We start from the raw sequence: 15,194 nt of genomic DNA, 5'->3' as shown, positions 1-15,194 counted from the left end.
ATGTACTTCCCTAACATGACGCATCTCCTTTCCTCGCCCATCCTTAGGTACTTACATGCGAGACAGAAGAGGGGAAGGGGAAAGGAAGGAAGGAAGGCGCGCCATAACATTCCTTCCATACTACACCCAGCGCCCGGCGCCCCGCCCTTCCCAATCGCCCAACCGGCAGTATTCCAGCCACACTACATTGCATTGGCGGCTGATCGCAACTCGCGGTCGCTGATTCGCTGTGCTCAAGGCGCAATCTGCAATGCAATGCAAAAAAAAAAAGCCACGATTGCGCGCGCTCGCCTTGCCTGCCCGCTTTTTTGCTTGCACAATCGCGCGCCGTGTGTGGAAAGTCATTTCGAAAGGGAAAAGAGACATGTTTTTTTTTCAATAAAGGGTTATAGAAAGCGGCACGTATGTGTTGTGCAATCGTGTGTATACACGCCAATCTGTAATCTTTTGGTGGGAAGGGGGGGAGGGGGGGGGAACGGAGATGCGTGCCGATCGGGCCCCCGAAGCCTGGCTTGATTACTTGCCTTAACAACACACGCATGCGCAGAGAGAGAGAGAGAGAGAGAGAGAGAGAGGAAACAGGTACCAGGCATCGGGAAGCGAGCCCTTTGTCGCATTTTGTGGGGAATTTTCTTGTTTGGCTGGCAATAACAAAGGGAAAATAGGCAGATCGCCCGCTCATCGGGGGATGCATGCTTGCGCTTGTCCTCCCCCAGTCGGGCCTCTTCCTCTTCCTCCTCCTTCTCCTCCCAATCTAAACCACTGTTTTTTTCTTACGAGGTGTGTGATCTAGGGGGGGGGTTTCTTTGCTTGACCGCAACGTAGTATGAAGTCATCATCTTGCTAGGATTTTTTTTGTTTACTATCCCCGCCTTCTTCACCCAAGAAGCTGAAAGAAAAAGATTCTGCCCGTCGACGTGATCATATGCACATATTCTGGATTTGCCGTAATTGGATACATATCCACCGCGTCCACGTGCGGCGCCCCCCCTCCCCCCTTGTCTCCGAGGGCGTGGCCTTCGCGGAAAAAAACAAACAAGGGAGGGGGAGGGGGGAAAGCAAGAAGCGCGCGAAAGCGAGTGGGGATTTGGGGCCGCTCTCAGCTCGTCGCCTTTTTTTTTCCCTTGGGCTCGATTTCCCTCCCTCTCTCGCTCTCTACACGCGAAACGGTTAGGGAAAGTTGGACTTTTTACTTGTTTGGGTTAAAATAAACAAAAAAAGTAAAGAGAGAACCCCGGTTCTCCGAGGCTATGGTACGCCGGTGGTTAAAACCCCCCCCCCAAATATTTCCTCTCTCCCAAACCTTACACCAACTGGCGTTTTGTCTAAAAAAACCCTTTTGATGAGCTCGCGAAGCGCGGGTTATTGGCTTCTGGGATCGGTAATCGTGCCGGCCCTGTCTTGCATCATTATCTATTTCATACTAGTCAACAAATAGCTTCCCCCCCCTTCAAGCGGTCTCCGTTTTACCCAGCTCATAGTAACCTTCTGCTAAAGGTCCTAACCAACAACCTGACTCATTCGCGCCGGAGCCTCAAGATCCACCAAAAACAAGCACGAGATAGAGCCTAATCTCCACGTCAAAGACAAACATTTTCCCATGACTTGTTTTAGCTTAGGGTGTGGAATAAGCCGTCAATCTCAGCCCGCCGCCGCCCGCTACGTACCATATGTCACCCTCACAAAAAAATGCACTAAACTAATGGCTGATAAAGGCCGCGTTTCAAGCTTGAGAGAGAGAGAGATAAAAATGCAGTCCAATCGACGTCTGGGCACGAACAAAGTCTACAGATGTTACTAGTATGTAGTTTAGTTTTTTTTTGGACCGAGCCATTTGCATGGCAAATCGTTCCGTTTGATCAACGGCCGCAGTCTGTTCAATTAAGCCCAATCTACACCCAGTGCACACTACGATCTGCAGACTACGGCTGACACGCTTCATTACTACGGTACCGTAGCAGCGGGGGGATGCAACCAGTCTAGAACTCGACAATAAGTTGATCCCTCGGTCATTCTACTGGGATTCTTTTGCTCCCAGAGTGAGGCACCCACTCTGACATGCGAGGTGATGAAGATCGTCTGCGAGGGGTACGTCTTAGTGTGGCGGTGCGGCATCATCTTATCGTACCCTCGCCTCGGTACACCTACGTTATCCAAATGCCATATTTTGAGTGGCGAAAAGTCGTGCTAACGTCATGCGTCATTCGAGTGCGAGAGGCAATTCTGATCTCTGACTCAGAGCGTGTGACCGACCTGCATATGACAAGCGTACCGCATAGAGATAGAGTAGTGTGGCACAGTCCAGCGTTCGCGAGCCGTTGTGGCGAAGGCGAGGGTCCAGCCACATTACCTCGCCACTTGCCAGACTCGCTAGATTACACAACGTGTCGATCTCCGACTAGACCATTGCCCGCTCATTGGCTCATGCATAACCTTATACACTTACATATGTAATGTAGACTTTACTACAACGTTACCAGGCTGCTTTTTGAACGGGAGCGTCGTCAACCAACACACCGCGCCATTCTATTGGATCCTCGTGTACTCACTATCGGTTCGACTAGCACCAGCAGGCTTTGCACACATGACATGTACGCCGCCTCGGATTTGGCGTCCTGTTCTGTTTTCAGAGCCCTGTGGCAAAACGATAGGAAAAAAAAAAGAACAATGCTCAAGGGAATGCGCTCGAGGCCCTCGTGCACGTTTGCTCCCTACTAATGTTAAAGCATGGGTTCACAGGAATGCCGAGCAACGGTTATTCGGATAGTCTGGTTCTAGGTGTGTACCTAGACCTTCATAGCCTGTGCATCCCCATAAAATCGTTAAGTATGGGTGCCGTGTGCCGCGATCCGTGTGTATACCATCAGACCACCCGTGCATGAGCGCTCGCATAAACAACCATAAACTGCGATGGTAAGGCTGTGGATGTGACGCAAGCGACAATCGGTAGGATGCGCACATGTTTCAAGTGTACGATAAGTGAGGAGACGACTCGGCAACAAGACCGCCTACCAGGTTCAATCGGCCCGTTCTTACTCGACACCTGTTCTGTAATTGCCAGCGCATCCTCCACTCCCTGCTCCTTCGGTTCGTCTCTTCGGGCTCACGTGTGTCGTCGTCGTGATTCGTGAGCGGCTTGCTGCAGTATGACATCAAGTTTCGGGCGCGCCATCCTTAGGGCCGGAACGTGTTTTTGGCGGCATCGGCTACTCTACCCACACTACCCGCCAGCCCCCCCTCAATTTCTTACTTTCAGGGGCCCCCACTTGAGCGTAGAAGGATGCGATATGCCTGTTTCCGATGGCCATTTCCTCATGCATTTGCGAATATGATGCCCATTATGAACGCCCTTGCTCCCCTTGAAGCTGATAATGCCAGAGCTGGCGATGCAAAGGTGCTTTCTTCTACCTCTCAGCTCAGCAAGCGCCCGTACATGGCTTAATTTCCGGGGTTGGTGGTAGCGCGTCAAGGTTTAGAGGGCGCCAAGGCGTCGAGAGCATGCGAAGTGACATTTATGGACAAATCGTGATACGGACACTTGCTCGGGTAGAAAATGCTTCGTGGAGTAAAAAGAATGTCACTATGTCATAATGTTAGTGGAGTACGTACGTGCGTAGCATCCGGTCCAGCTTCGGTCGCACATCGTGCATTTTAAGACATGGATGATTTGAAAATTTGACTGAAAAGGAAAGAAAATCAGACATGTTGCGACAGTTCAAGGAGCGAAAAGACTTTGATTAGGCTTCCAGGGTAATCTGGGTATGTGCACTGTGGAAAACGAAGTAGCCCATGCTTGTTGTCTGTGTGTGAGAGAGAGAGAAAGGGAAAAAAAATTACAACCCCCAACGCGCCCTCCTCGTACTGCGTATGTGTATCTCGCCATATGTTCGTAACAGATCGTCGATTTGCAATCTTAACCTCTGGGAAAGTTGGAATGGTAATGGTATAATGGGTATCGTCGTCGCACCGAAAAGAAGAATAGAAAGGTATAGGACACATGAAATAGAAGCAATCGCTCAACTCAAGCGCGTCGCTTGACCAAGAGCGCGACATGCCAAACGGTCGAGTTGTGTGAAGCAATAGAGAAAAAAGAAGCAAAAAAGCCATGGCGACTCGTGTCATGCGATGCGAGACTCCAAGAGACAAATGGTAGGGGTCATTACGGTCGGTCGGTTGCCGGAAAAAAACAGGGTATCAAGGTGAAAAAGAACGGCGCCTTACTCAGTGACAGGCAGAGAAAGCCTAAAAGAGAAGGCGTAGTTCGTAGCCAGTCGAATGGACGTTTTCGGTGACGCTGATATCTCCATCGACCTGAATGTCTGTAGGGCCGGCGTCCCACTCGCGCTTCATCGAATGCGCCGGAGGCGTGCCGATTTCGTGGAATTCAGCCGTCATGTCCTGTTGCTCCGGTATCTTGCTGACTGCATCATCGTCCATTAAGATTTGTAGTCCTTTCTGGTTAACGCGGATGGTCCGTGTCACCTTGCTAGGCTCAATCTTGAGCTTCATTGCAATGCCAGTGACAAGCTCCTTGACAGTGCGATCCATAAGGTATACGGCGCGGAAATAGTTGTCCTCTGGTTGGCGTCCGGCAAGCCTGGGCTGCACGAAAAAGCACGCAACTGGCTTGAGCAAGGGCTCTGGTGGTGGCTGGTACGTCTGGTCAACGCCAAGAGCTTCGATCCATCCAGAAAGCGCGTGATCGTCGGAATACGGTCGTTGGACTTTGGTTGGGACGTCTGCGCCTCCGTGCATATTGACCATGCCCTTGAGATCGCCTGTAGCGGTTTGCGGAAGATTTCGCCACTCGTTTGAAGACATGCGCGAGGGCGGTTGGAAGGGCTGCGGGCGTTGGAAGGAAGAGGCGCGACGTTTCTCTGATTGCAGAGATTGTGAGCTGGGGGTTGGGGATACCACCGACGAAGTCGATGTCTGCGGATCGTGTCCATCCCACATTTGTGCATCCACGTTGGTGTCCAGCTTGGAGAGATCGTGGGATGATGCGCCCAAGACAACTGGATGCAGATCTGGGTCATCCTGTGCTTCTCCCTTGAGGTAGAAAACGCTGACAGGTCGGGTCGAGCTGAACATGTCCTGCAAAGACGCCAGTTTGATATGAAGATCTTCTTCAGCTGGCGCGCGAGCTCCTTGGTTGTCGCTTGTCGAAGACATGGACCAAGTCCGCTTATGCTTGGGCACCTTGCCTGGTCTTTGGCTCATGGTGCCTTTGGAAATTGAACCACTGCGCTTCCGCTTGCCAAAGTCCTTCATGCCAGATTCGACTTGCGCAATCTGCTGCTTGAGCTTGTCGATCGTCTTCTTGACGTGCGCAACATCGTTGGACAGTTTCCGCTCGGCGCCGTGGTCTCGGAAGAGCTTAACCTTGCAGTAGCAGAGCTCAGCTTCTGATCGCTGAGGCGATGCTCCAGCGGTCTCGGTGATCAGCTCTGTCTTTGCGCAAAGTCGAACCGGGATGCCCTTGACACCTTTGGAATGGCTAAAGTCGGTAGAAAGGAAGTTGAAGCGCACAGCCAAGGAACACTCGGGCGAAGCGTTGGGAACGGGCGTCCACGTTACCACGAAGCCGTCAAACGAGGATGATTCCAGCTCTACCCTGGGTCGGCCTTGGACCTCGCCGCCGCCAACTTGGCTCGGGTCAACAAATTCAACGGCTTGCAGCCGTCCGCCGCGCTGGTGGGCTTCGTTTGTGCCTCGGCCTTCTTTCCATAGTTGCCAGCAAGACGCAGGTCGCTGGCGCTGTTGCTCGTCCTCGAATGAAATGCGAATAAAGGTCCTGTACTTGAGAGATGGCGAAGGGACCTGGAGTGGAGCCGTATCGACCAAGGAGATGGAGTAAGCTTGTCCCTTGTTCAAATACGTCACCGGAACCTCGTCTGGCTGCTTGACCATAGCTGTTGGCGCATTCAGAGTGACGTGGTATCGGAAGCTATCCAGATTAGTTGGTATTGCGCAAAAAAAAAAAAATGACACGTGTTTTGCAAACTCACTTTTGATTGGGTGGTGGGGGTGCAGATTGGACTGCAGATGCTATGCTGTCGTATGAATGGGGTGCGAAGCCTATGAGAGGCGATTGCTCTTGCATCTCGACTTCTGGCACCATGTTGTCCATGGGAGAATTCTCATGGTTTTGCACCATGGGGCGCTGGTCAAAAGCCGAAGGCTGGTGGGTGAATTGGTGGGGCGCAAACGACTGCGAATGCTGCGGCTGCATACCAAAGGGATTGGCATTTTGGAAATGGTGAGAGCCGAGCGCATGGTGGTTGAAGCCGTGCAGGTGCGCAGTAGGTGCGATCTGGCCGGCGTGAACTCCGCCTTCCGAAGTGGGCAGCGATAGTGGGGTGCCTAAGCCGAAGCTGAAGCCAGGCGTGTGCAGGTCGCCAGCCTGGCTGTGGTAGAGCGTGTTGGTTCCACCCGGCGTCGGGGTGTAGTAGCCAGGCGGCTGATTTGCAAAGGAGGTAAAGGCAAAGCTGTTTGGGTCGAGCAGCGAGGGCGTAAACCTCCAGGGCTCATTGTTGCCTCGCGGCGTGGGGTCCTGGTCCTTGATGTCCTCATGGCTGTCGGGCTGGCTGTCGCGGGCATCAAAGTTAGCAGGTTGGTGCATGACTTGGTTGACATTGACATGTCGGTGGTTGCGCGCAAATGCGTCCCGACGGATCGGAAATGCCATGTCGGGGAAGACGTACCGGGAGGGGTTTGCAATGTCCAAGACATCGGCGAGCGAGTGGCCTGGCGGCGCAGCGAGAGAATGGGAGCGCTGCTGGATGTGGGGGAAGTTTGCCTTGAAGTCCTCTAGCAGTTTCCCATCGGGCTTCTGGCTGTTCAGTCTGGAGCGGGGGGTGGGCAGTCAGCAGGTGGTTGCAAAGACAGTGTTCGAACGCGACGCGCGCAAATCACATGCGAGCTTGGGCATGGCGGCGGGCGTGACGTACCGATTTCGAAACATGGCATCGGGCTTTCACTCGGGCGATTAGCAGGATGGAGATTCGGGGAGCATCTGGTTGACGGGCAGTGTTTGGGTTGTTGGTGGAAGTGGGGAGGCGGGGGGATGTTGATGCTGGGAGGAAGGGAGGGAGGAGGTGAGGGAGGTGAGGGAGGTGAGGGAGCGAGGGAAGCAGCAGCAACGTAGGAAGCGGATCTTGGGTTGATGAAACAGAGAGCAGCTGCCACGAGAAAGGCGAGCCTGGGAGAGTCAAGCCACAGGCCGACGTCCAGGGTCGGTGGTCAGACGTCTTTTTAGCTAGCGACCTGCGCATCCACCATGGCCTTGACGGAATTGCTTCGAGGGCCGCGCGTGGGCAAGGGTGGAGCATCGGGTCTAGGCACACACACACACACACACACACACACGCACACATGCACATCCACACATTCACATGGTCCCTGCGGGCCTGTTCTAACGCTGCCCCAGCTAGCTGCTGCTAGGCCGGATGCTGCTGCTGCTGCTGCTGCTCCACCTGTGCGGCGCGACATGGGCCCAGCCGACAGATGCGCTCCCCAGCACTACGCACAAGCACACAAGCGCAGAGCCGGCCGCCTGCACAGCCACGGCCCTACGGCAGACGCGAGCCGCCCTCCAGTTGTGCTGTACCGCATCCGGCCCCGATTTGCGCTGCAGCTGTCGCCATCCCGCACAAGGGCCGCCGGAGCATGTTGCTTGCCTCTGACCGACGGCATGGTACTCGATGTACTGTAGTAGTGGTAGTCGGATGCCCATACTACACTACACACTACACTACTACATCCCCCCCCGTCCAGCCAACATCCAGCCCGCGGCGCACGGGGCTCCCATGGTGGCTTCACCAAGCCCTTCCGTGTGCATTGCCGTAATTTACTCGTTGACAAAGCCCTCCGCTCGCGCGCTATGCCCCCTTGGTCGCCAGGCAATCGCATGGCGCCTACCGTGTGCGTTGGCTCCTCAATGCGAAATGACATATGCCGGCCAGGGCCCCGTTTCCACTCGTCGACCGATGCGATGCTGGCTCTGGCTGCTTGTGCTACTGCTGGCTGCGCTGACGGCCCTGGTCCGCTGCACTGCACTCGCTCCCACTCCACGCGACAGATGCAGACCGACGACGCACTACTTACTCTGTCTGTCCGCTTGTCTTGCCTGTCCATGTACACATCCCCCCCCCTCTCTCTCCCATGCTGCTATTGCTGCTGCCGCCAGCGCTCCCCTGCGTTTGTGCGCCGGATCGGAGACGAGGTTCCACCCCGCCAATTCGCCTCGTCGCTATGCCTGCCTGCCCATCCTATCGGCCTGTCCTGTGCCCACCCACCAATCCCACAGCCGGCCGTTGGCGCCCTCTCGCTTGCCCTTAGCCAGCCTCGCTGCCTGCCCGCTACCCGCCTACTCGGATTCACCTTAATCCTGAACGTTGTCCCATCACCTGTCAACCCGAGATTAACGACTGTGCTTTAGTGAGCGTTTGCCCGAGACGACAACTCCTGTGCCCTCCGTCCATCATAAAAAAAAGCCCATCCGCCATCCCCCCCCCATGTCGTCATCGCGCCGCCGCTCGGCCCTTTGGCTTCCCTGGGCCCTTGCCAGGCCCCAGAAGGCTCAAAATTTCTGACCATCCCAGCAATCAAACGTCACTCTGTCCTGCGGTTACACCCACCGCCCGTCCCGGTTGGTCATTGCATCTTATGCTGACACTACCAGGCCAATCGCTCACCTTTCCATCTAGTCATTCGGCACCTGCAGTAGGTCGTGGTAATCCCATGTCCCCATTTCTAGACCTCAATGCACAAACAAAAATAATTGTGGCAAACTGTCTTGTTGCAGCATACTGATCGACAACGGGACATGTCCCACCACTTACGCTGCTTTCTGCTTTCTGCTTTGCAGCTCTGCGCCTCAATCCCTTTCGCAATGTTCCCGCCCTGCCGTGGCATGTGCATGCTTCTGATTGGCCCCCACCCCACCGAACTCTCGCTGTGGCACAGACCCACTTACCTACTCGCCACACTCGCCACACTCGCCACACTCGACGCCACACTTGCCGATTCATTTCCGCCCAGACGAGTAGATGCCGTCGCAACGCGTATGCTTGCAGCACCGTAGTAACTGCCCCGAAACACGACGGGGTCTTTTCGTAGGGCTGGACGTTCACCACATGAGCTCATCCACCGTCACTATTAGTCCGAGTCAAGCAACGCCTCCAAACTATCCTTACTCTTCCGCGCCGCGGTCTCTTTTTTTTTGGTTCAATCTTTCAATGACCCTGTTTGTCTTCTCCCCTGAAGCTTGCATTAGCCACTTCTCACTCACACAATAACAAGGGGAGATCAAAAGTCCAGAATCTTCTCCCTTTTTTTTCGTTACCAACTTCGTGATGCCATAGACTTTCCATCAATGTCTAAAATAGAAAAAAAAGAGCCTCGACGTCATGGTACAGAAGGGAGGGCGGCAAACATGGTTACACAGGATCCCTATTTACCGTGAGTACGTAGTCAAACGTAAATCCCGCGCCTGCACGCGCGCGAGCCCCTTCTGATCTCAACTTCCTTCCCGCTTTGGCTACGGTTTACTCATCTCGCTAGCTTTTGTCCGCCCACTAAGATTGGTTATTTCAACCTAGCAACCTTTTGTAATTTCACTACCTACCCCCCCCCGATCGCATTTCGTCTTGTCCAGACCCTCTTGGTCTGTAACAGGCAGCCGCCCGGCAGTCAAACCCGCCTAGAACATTTGCCTGCCCGCCCGCCCCCCTTCGTTTCATACCATCTTAGCCATTGCTTGTTGATACGTATACCGTAGATCATGGAGGCAAGTTGCAAAGAAGATGGCCATGTTGAACCATTCTCCCCTCCTGTGTGACATACTTTCATCATCCTCTTCAGACCGAAGCGCCTCCCACCTTACGCTACCGTCCAATCAATACCAAACTGAGCTGCCTGGATAAAACCACTCGTCATCCGCTGTTCCATTACGCAAAACCCCTCATCCACTTGCTGCCATGTCCACCGACCCTTTATCCTCTCCTTCCCCCGGGCCTTGCCTCTTGTGCGCTGGCGGTGGCGACATCATCGTCGATTTTGGTCCACTGCTTTCACCACGTGATGTATCATCTCCGGCCTTGCCTATGCTCGCTGTTGCTCCGGCCTGGGAACCGTTGTCGAGTCCTGTGCCACTCGAGTCATCCCTCGAGACGGACAAACATGACCCTGTGCGCAAACTCTCAAGGGAGCTATGCCTACTCGAGTCCCCTGGCTGAACCCTTCCACTCCCCACGTCCTCACGGAACGCCGTCTGCACACTGGATTGTGACCCACGACGGCTCTCTTGATACTTGCTCTCCATTAATTCTCCACTTGATATCGAGCTTCCTTGACTACTACCACTCGGGCTCGGCGCCGGGCTCGGGTAATCTGACATGTTGCCAAAGTCTGCGCTTAAGCTCTGTGTCGACCGTCTGGACCTTGCTGACCGTGTTACCGGTGTGTAGCGTACGGCATGTGACGAGACCTGCGCGACAGAGTCCTCAGGTCCTTCGTAGTGGGTATAGATATCATCTAGCGTAGCTTCCTCAAAGAGGGCTTGTAGCTCGTCTGCTCCCGGCTCGAAAGAGAACTGTCGATGATGACCTTGATGCGCACTGAGATGTGCTTGTGAATGGAGCCTCCCTGCAATGCGCATCTGTGTCACACCTTGTTCCAAAGACTGCTTATTTACACTCATATCTTGCATAGTTACTGGGTCTGCCTCTGCCTCATCATCGAACACGACCGAGGGTTCTTCCGGCATTGACTGTGAGAGCAGCGTCATCAGTTTGTGATTGAAGCTGTCCGCTTGCAAGCCTCGTCGTCTTGCCACAAGCGTGCCAAGTTCACGGAGAGCGACGAAGGCATTACACTCGGTGGCAGGCTGCATTTCCGTCTGATGATGAATTGACGTCTCGTCTGACAGTGCATCACCGGATCCTCCCGAGAAGACAGAGCCATCAGAATCCGTGACAGACGACGGCGGCCGAGTCTTGTGCACTGTAGTCAAGTCTAGCTCGCTCTGAACCTGGCGCGAAAGTGTAGTCTTCTCTGAGTCAGGAGGAGTACCAACCAGTAATTCCGAACTGTCAGAGAACCGCTTAGATAGTACCGCCATCTTTCCAGAAGGGGATATCGGTCGGCCACGAAGTACTAGATGAGTTAGACTGACTCTGAACGCTGGGTGAGCCATCATCTACAACTTGCCTTTCTCACTCAAATGGTTGATTTCTGCGTCAAGCTTCTCTTCAGGAAGTAGCTTATGGTCTCGTGCGAAGTTGTCATGCGAGTTAGTCTTTCTGTGCCTCCGCTGACGATCCACAACACTTCCCTGGCGCGCTTGCATAAGTCTACAGTAATTAGACCAAGCTAGTTAGAGCGTAGTGCATATACTGACCCCGTCATGCCACTTGTACCGCGGGCTATAAGTAGCTCGAGCCGGCGTATCTCCGCGTGATATTGATCTTCCGAATACGACCAACCTGCCTGTGCTTGTGACCAATCCCGAAGCGTTTCTTCTAGCAGTATCTCTAGGCGCTCCTTCTGATCCCGAATCTTTCGATAATCCTCGAATACGCGAAGCAAGCCACCGTGGTGCTCCGTAGGCATTGGAGACGATGAGCTGGTGATATGCAGTCGAACGGACTGGGTCACAACTAGTGGATCAACGTAGGCCTCGAACGGCCGTGGTGCCTCTTCACCCCATGGTTCCGAAAACTCGGGCGTTTTTGTAGTGTCCTTGAACGAGGAGAAAAGCGAGGTATATCGCGAGAGCTTTGGCTTAGAGTCTCGATACAACGCTAGCATCTCCAAACGTTCACCCCGCCCATCTCCAATGTCTTCGACTACAGTTCCTGCAGTCAGGGTACTCACCGGGGTTTGTGGTCTACTGCTGTGCAGTGTCTTTAGCCAGCTAGGTTGACGAGGTCTGTCACCTTGGTCTTCGGTAGCTGTGGAACGTTCGCCGTCAGATCTGAGCGAAGAGACCTTGGGTTGCTTCTTGGGGTGTTTACTGTGACCTAGGCGCCAACCCCTACCATCTGGCATGTTGTTTTCATGTGCAAGCTCTCTTGATAGGTGAGTGGCTACAGAGAGCCCGGGGAGCTGCGCGACGTATAAGTCCATACCCTCGACAGGTCACAATTGCCAGTTGAGTGAGACTGTGGAAAGCGGTCGTGGTAAAGGTGATTGTGGTGATGTACGGGCAGGTGCTGCCGCGGGGCCAGCTCTCACCCTCACTACCCTGACTGACATCATTTGGGCCAGCTCACCTTCACCAAAGATGGTGCCAACGCATGTGACATCTGTACAGCTGCCTAAATGTCGATTCTGGATTGAAACCAACTCTTCAACATCTTTACTGCCCTCTGCAAGCATGGCGGTGTCATCGTTGCTCCTGCCGTCTTTTGGACTCAACCTAACACCTCACGTTTGTATTAGGCCATTTGGGTCATGTATCCAAGTCCCCTCGACGAAAAGTGTGGACATCCAGAAGGCAGACAGCCACGAATGCCGCACTAGAGCTTGCGTCATGTCAGGATTTGGAAAGAAGGTGAAAAAAAATATCGCTAATGTCGAAAGGCGTACGAAGTGGCCAGGTGAGCGGTGCGATGGTCCTGCAAGTCCATTCAATGTTACTTGGGAGCGTACATAATGATGGCTACTCTACAGATTTGTGTGTTTGTGGCAACCACGAGCGACTATATTCATCAGTCGGGGTGTCTTGACGTTAAAATGGTTCGGTCCCAAAACGGCTAGACAGGTACATAGGTACTTAGTAGCGAAAGCTGGTTCACCAGGGCACTACACTCGAACCACTTGCATCTATACTTCATACTTGCATCGCAACAAGACGTCGCTAGCTTACGCGTATTCCTGATCCGGAGAATTATTAGACCCATAATATATGCTGCCTAAGGATTCGTTTGTATCGCATAGCCGCCTCCAGGATCGTTGCCAAGGGACATAATGTTCCGTGTTTCGGTTGAGTTTGAGTACTGTTTCAGCACACTCAAACCGCCTAGCAATTGCGATGACTTGGCTGAACAAGACTCAGTCTAGAACTTTGTTAAGAGATGTTCAGGATAAGGATATGTACAGTCGAGGTGATAGTGCGTAATACGGAAATTCGAGGTGATGAGTGTAAGACGGAGAGTCGGGATGATGAGCGTACTTACTTCGAGAGCTCACTGCAAGGCTACCATTGCGTGACATGACTTGAAATGCCTCAGTGGCAACATTTCGACAATGTCCAATGCAGCCAGACGCGCGTCGGTTATAATTCAGGAAGCCATCGACACGTCTCTGACAGCCTTGACACACATGGCCAGCTCGCATCCCCGACCGTGCCCACCCCGCAGAACACAAGAGCTCCACTACCTGCCAGGCGTGCAGGACAGAAGGCAGTGCATTCGCCCATACACTGCCAAGATGGTGCCAGGGAAATCTAGAATCCGGTTTCAGTCTGTCTGGTTTGAGGCACCAAGTGAAATATACGAGGATAATGTGTGATTAATAGCGATCCTGGACAAGCAAGGCGTTGTATTGCGTACATAGCTCTGTCTTGTCGACAGTTATAAGGCAACGTCCCGGCGAGGCCCCAAGGTATTCCATTCTTCAGCCTCAAAAACATCAAACTACCTTTCTCTTCTTCATATTCACTCTTTGTCGCAGTGCGACTTTTTACCATCTCACACACCCGTTTCGACTTTTCCTTGAACTACCGCGACTGCAACTCTACTCGAATACTCTCGAACCCAACCGTAATCACCTAAACACTATTTTCAAAATGAAGTTCACCATTGTCGCCACCATCATCTCCATGGCTGCTGTTGCCATTGCTGCTCCCATTGCTAGCGAGCGTACGTCTGCCTCTGCAATTCCTTCGAGATGAGAAAGGAAGAAGCTAACAAGATGTATAGAAGTCGCTGCCCGTCAGAACCACGGCATGTGTGTCAAGTCCGACGCAAATGGCGAGATTACCCAGATCCCCAACTGCTAGATATGATACCCAAGAGTGGAAGGATAAGATGGAGTGTGGCGACAAGGGGGATTGTGGTGGAGGTAGACAAAGAGTAGAGACAGCCTGCAACAAACTCAAACATAATATTCAAAGCACCTAGGCTGCACCCATAACAGACCACAAATCATATATTGGCAACCAAGTCAGTATCTTGTACAAACCATGCATCTAGTGTTGTCCGCCGTGATTAGTTGGTACCCAAGAGCTTCGACGTATTCCCTTAACAAGACAACGAGACATGTCAGAAGCGTCAAGCAGAGGCAGCGATGACAGTCTTCACCCTTGTAGTTACAGCGCTACTACTCGTCAAGCGCTAGTCGCTGTTTTTGTTGGGGTACATGCTCGCCCACCTGGGTTGATCCTTCCACGTTTCGCGATTCCCATACTCGGCATGGCGCTGAAACGTAGGCGCTGGGAATACGATGGTTTCATTGTGGGGGTTCTGCTTCCTTGGGCGGTTCGCCTAAGGGCTGAGCATGAGATGAGCTATAGTTGAAGTGTGTGTGTGTGTGTCGGAGAGAATAGGCAAAGTCTACAACTTTGAATCCCCCGCAGATACTAGCTGTGTTCAGCAAAAGCAGCAGTAGTGATTCTTGGCCACCATAGTCATCCGACTGCAACTGCTCGTGCTAGACTCGGCTAACAACGTCTCGGTTTAGTTGGCGTTGGAAATGTGTGTACTATGGCGTTGGGGAAAGCGGACTAACAGGTTCTGCCCACCCGTTATGGACAGGTGATGCGCTAGACAGGCCGACCGTTGCTCATATTCAATAAGACTAAGCAGACCCTGCGTCTCTTGCTTCGTTGCAGATTGGGACTGCAACCCCACCGTCGACGTCCAAGACTGCAACATGTGCCATTGACAGTAGTATATTTGCTTTTCCCCGTATTGCACCCAGTGGGACGTAGATGCGGAGCTCGAGGCCCCGTGACACACCAAGCGATGGCGTCAGTACACAGGACCGACCTATGGGCATCCTGTTTCCAACAAGCGAGATGATCGTCCCAAGGATTGACGAGTCGAGCGAACTGGTTGCATCTCCGTGGATTGCAAAGGACTGACAGCACCTGTCTGCCTCGACGCGTTGCATCTTGGTCCCTACGAAGACTGCTCCATCTCCTAGTCCCCAGGTTCCCATGCGCAACGCCAGCAGATTCACATCGCGCC

At 53.2% G+C, this 15,194-nt stretch overlaps 3 protein-coding genes across 3 annotated transcripts; 1 reads left to right on the top strand and 2 right to left on the bottom strand.

Moving 5' to 3' along the window:
* Positions 1–4,242: 4,242 nt before the first annotated feature.
* On the bottom strand, positions 4,243–6,964 carry COCCADRAFT_31661 (uncharacterized protein; the record flags this gene model as incomplete). The annotated part of the gene is made up of 4 exons (XM_007708148.1): positions 4,243–5,947; positions 6,009–6,587; positions 6,705–6,845; positions 6,951–6,964. 4 exons carry the CDS (start codon positions 6,962–6,964, stop codon positions 4,243–4,245), a joined length of 2,439 nt encoding a protein of 812 aa, XP_007706338.1.
* A 3,000-nt stretch (positions 6,965–9,964) lies between these two features.
* On the bottom strand, positions 9,965–12,129 carry COCCADRAFT_80617 (uncharacterized protein; the record flags this gene model as incomplete). Its single annotated transcript, XM_007708201.1, has 3 exons — positions 9,965–11,171; positions 11,208–11,354; positions 11,402–12,129. The coding sequence occupies 3 exons, from the start codon at positions 12,127–12,129 to the stop codon at positions 9,965–9,967; spliced, it is 2,082 nt and encodes a 693-aa protein (XP_007706391.1).
* A 1,663-nt stretch (positions 12,130–13,792) lies between these two features.
* Positions 13,793–14,005, top strand: COCCADRAFT_42 (uncharacterized protein; the record flags this gene model as incomplete). The annotated part of the gene is made up of 2 exons (XM_007708077.1): positions 13,793–13,865; positions 13,926–14,005. 2 exons carry the CDS (start codon positions 13,793–13,795, stop codon positions 14,003–14,005), a joined length of 153 nt encoding a protein of 50 aa, XP_007706267.1.
* Positions 14,006–15,194: the final 1,189 nt, after the last annotated feature.

This window comes from Bipolaris zeicola (assembly GCF_000523435.1).
Source record: "Bipolaris zeicola 26-R-13 unplaced genomic scaffold scaffold_0, whole genome shotgun sequence".
NCBI classification, from domain to species: Eukaryota; Fungi; Ascomycota; class Dothideomycetes; order Pleosporales; family Pleosporaceae; genus Bipolaris; species Bipolaris zeicola.
The sequence above is the reverse complement of the archived record's forward strand: the minus strand, read 5'-3'. Positions and strand labels throughout refer to the sequence as shown.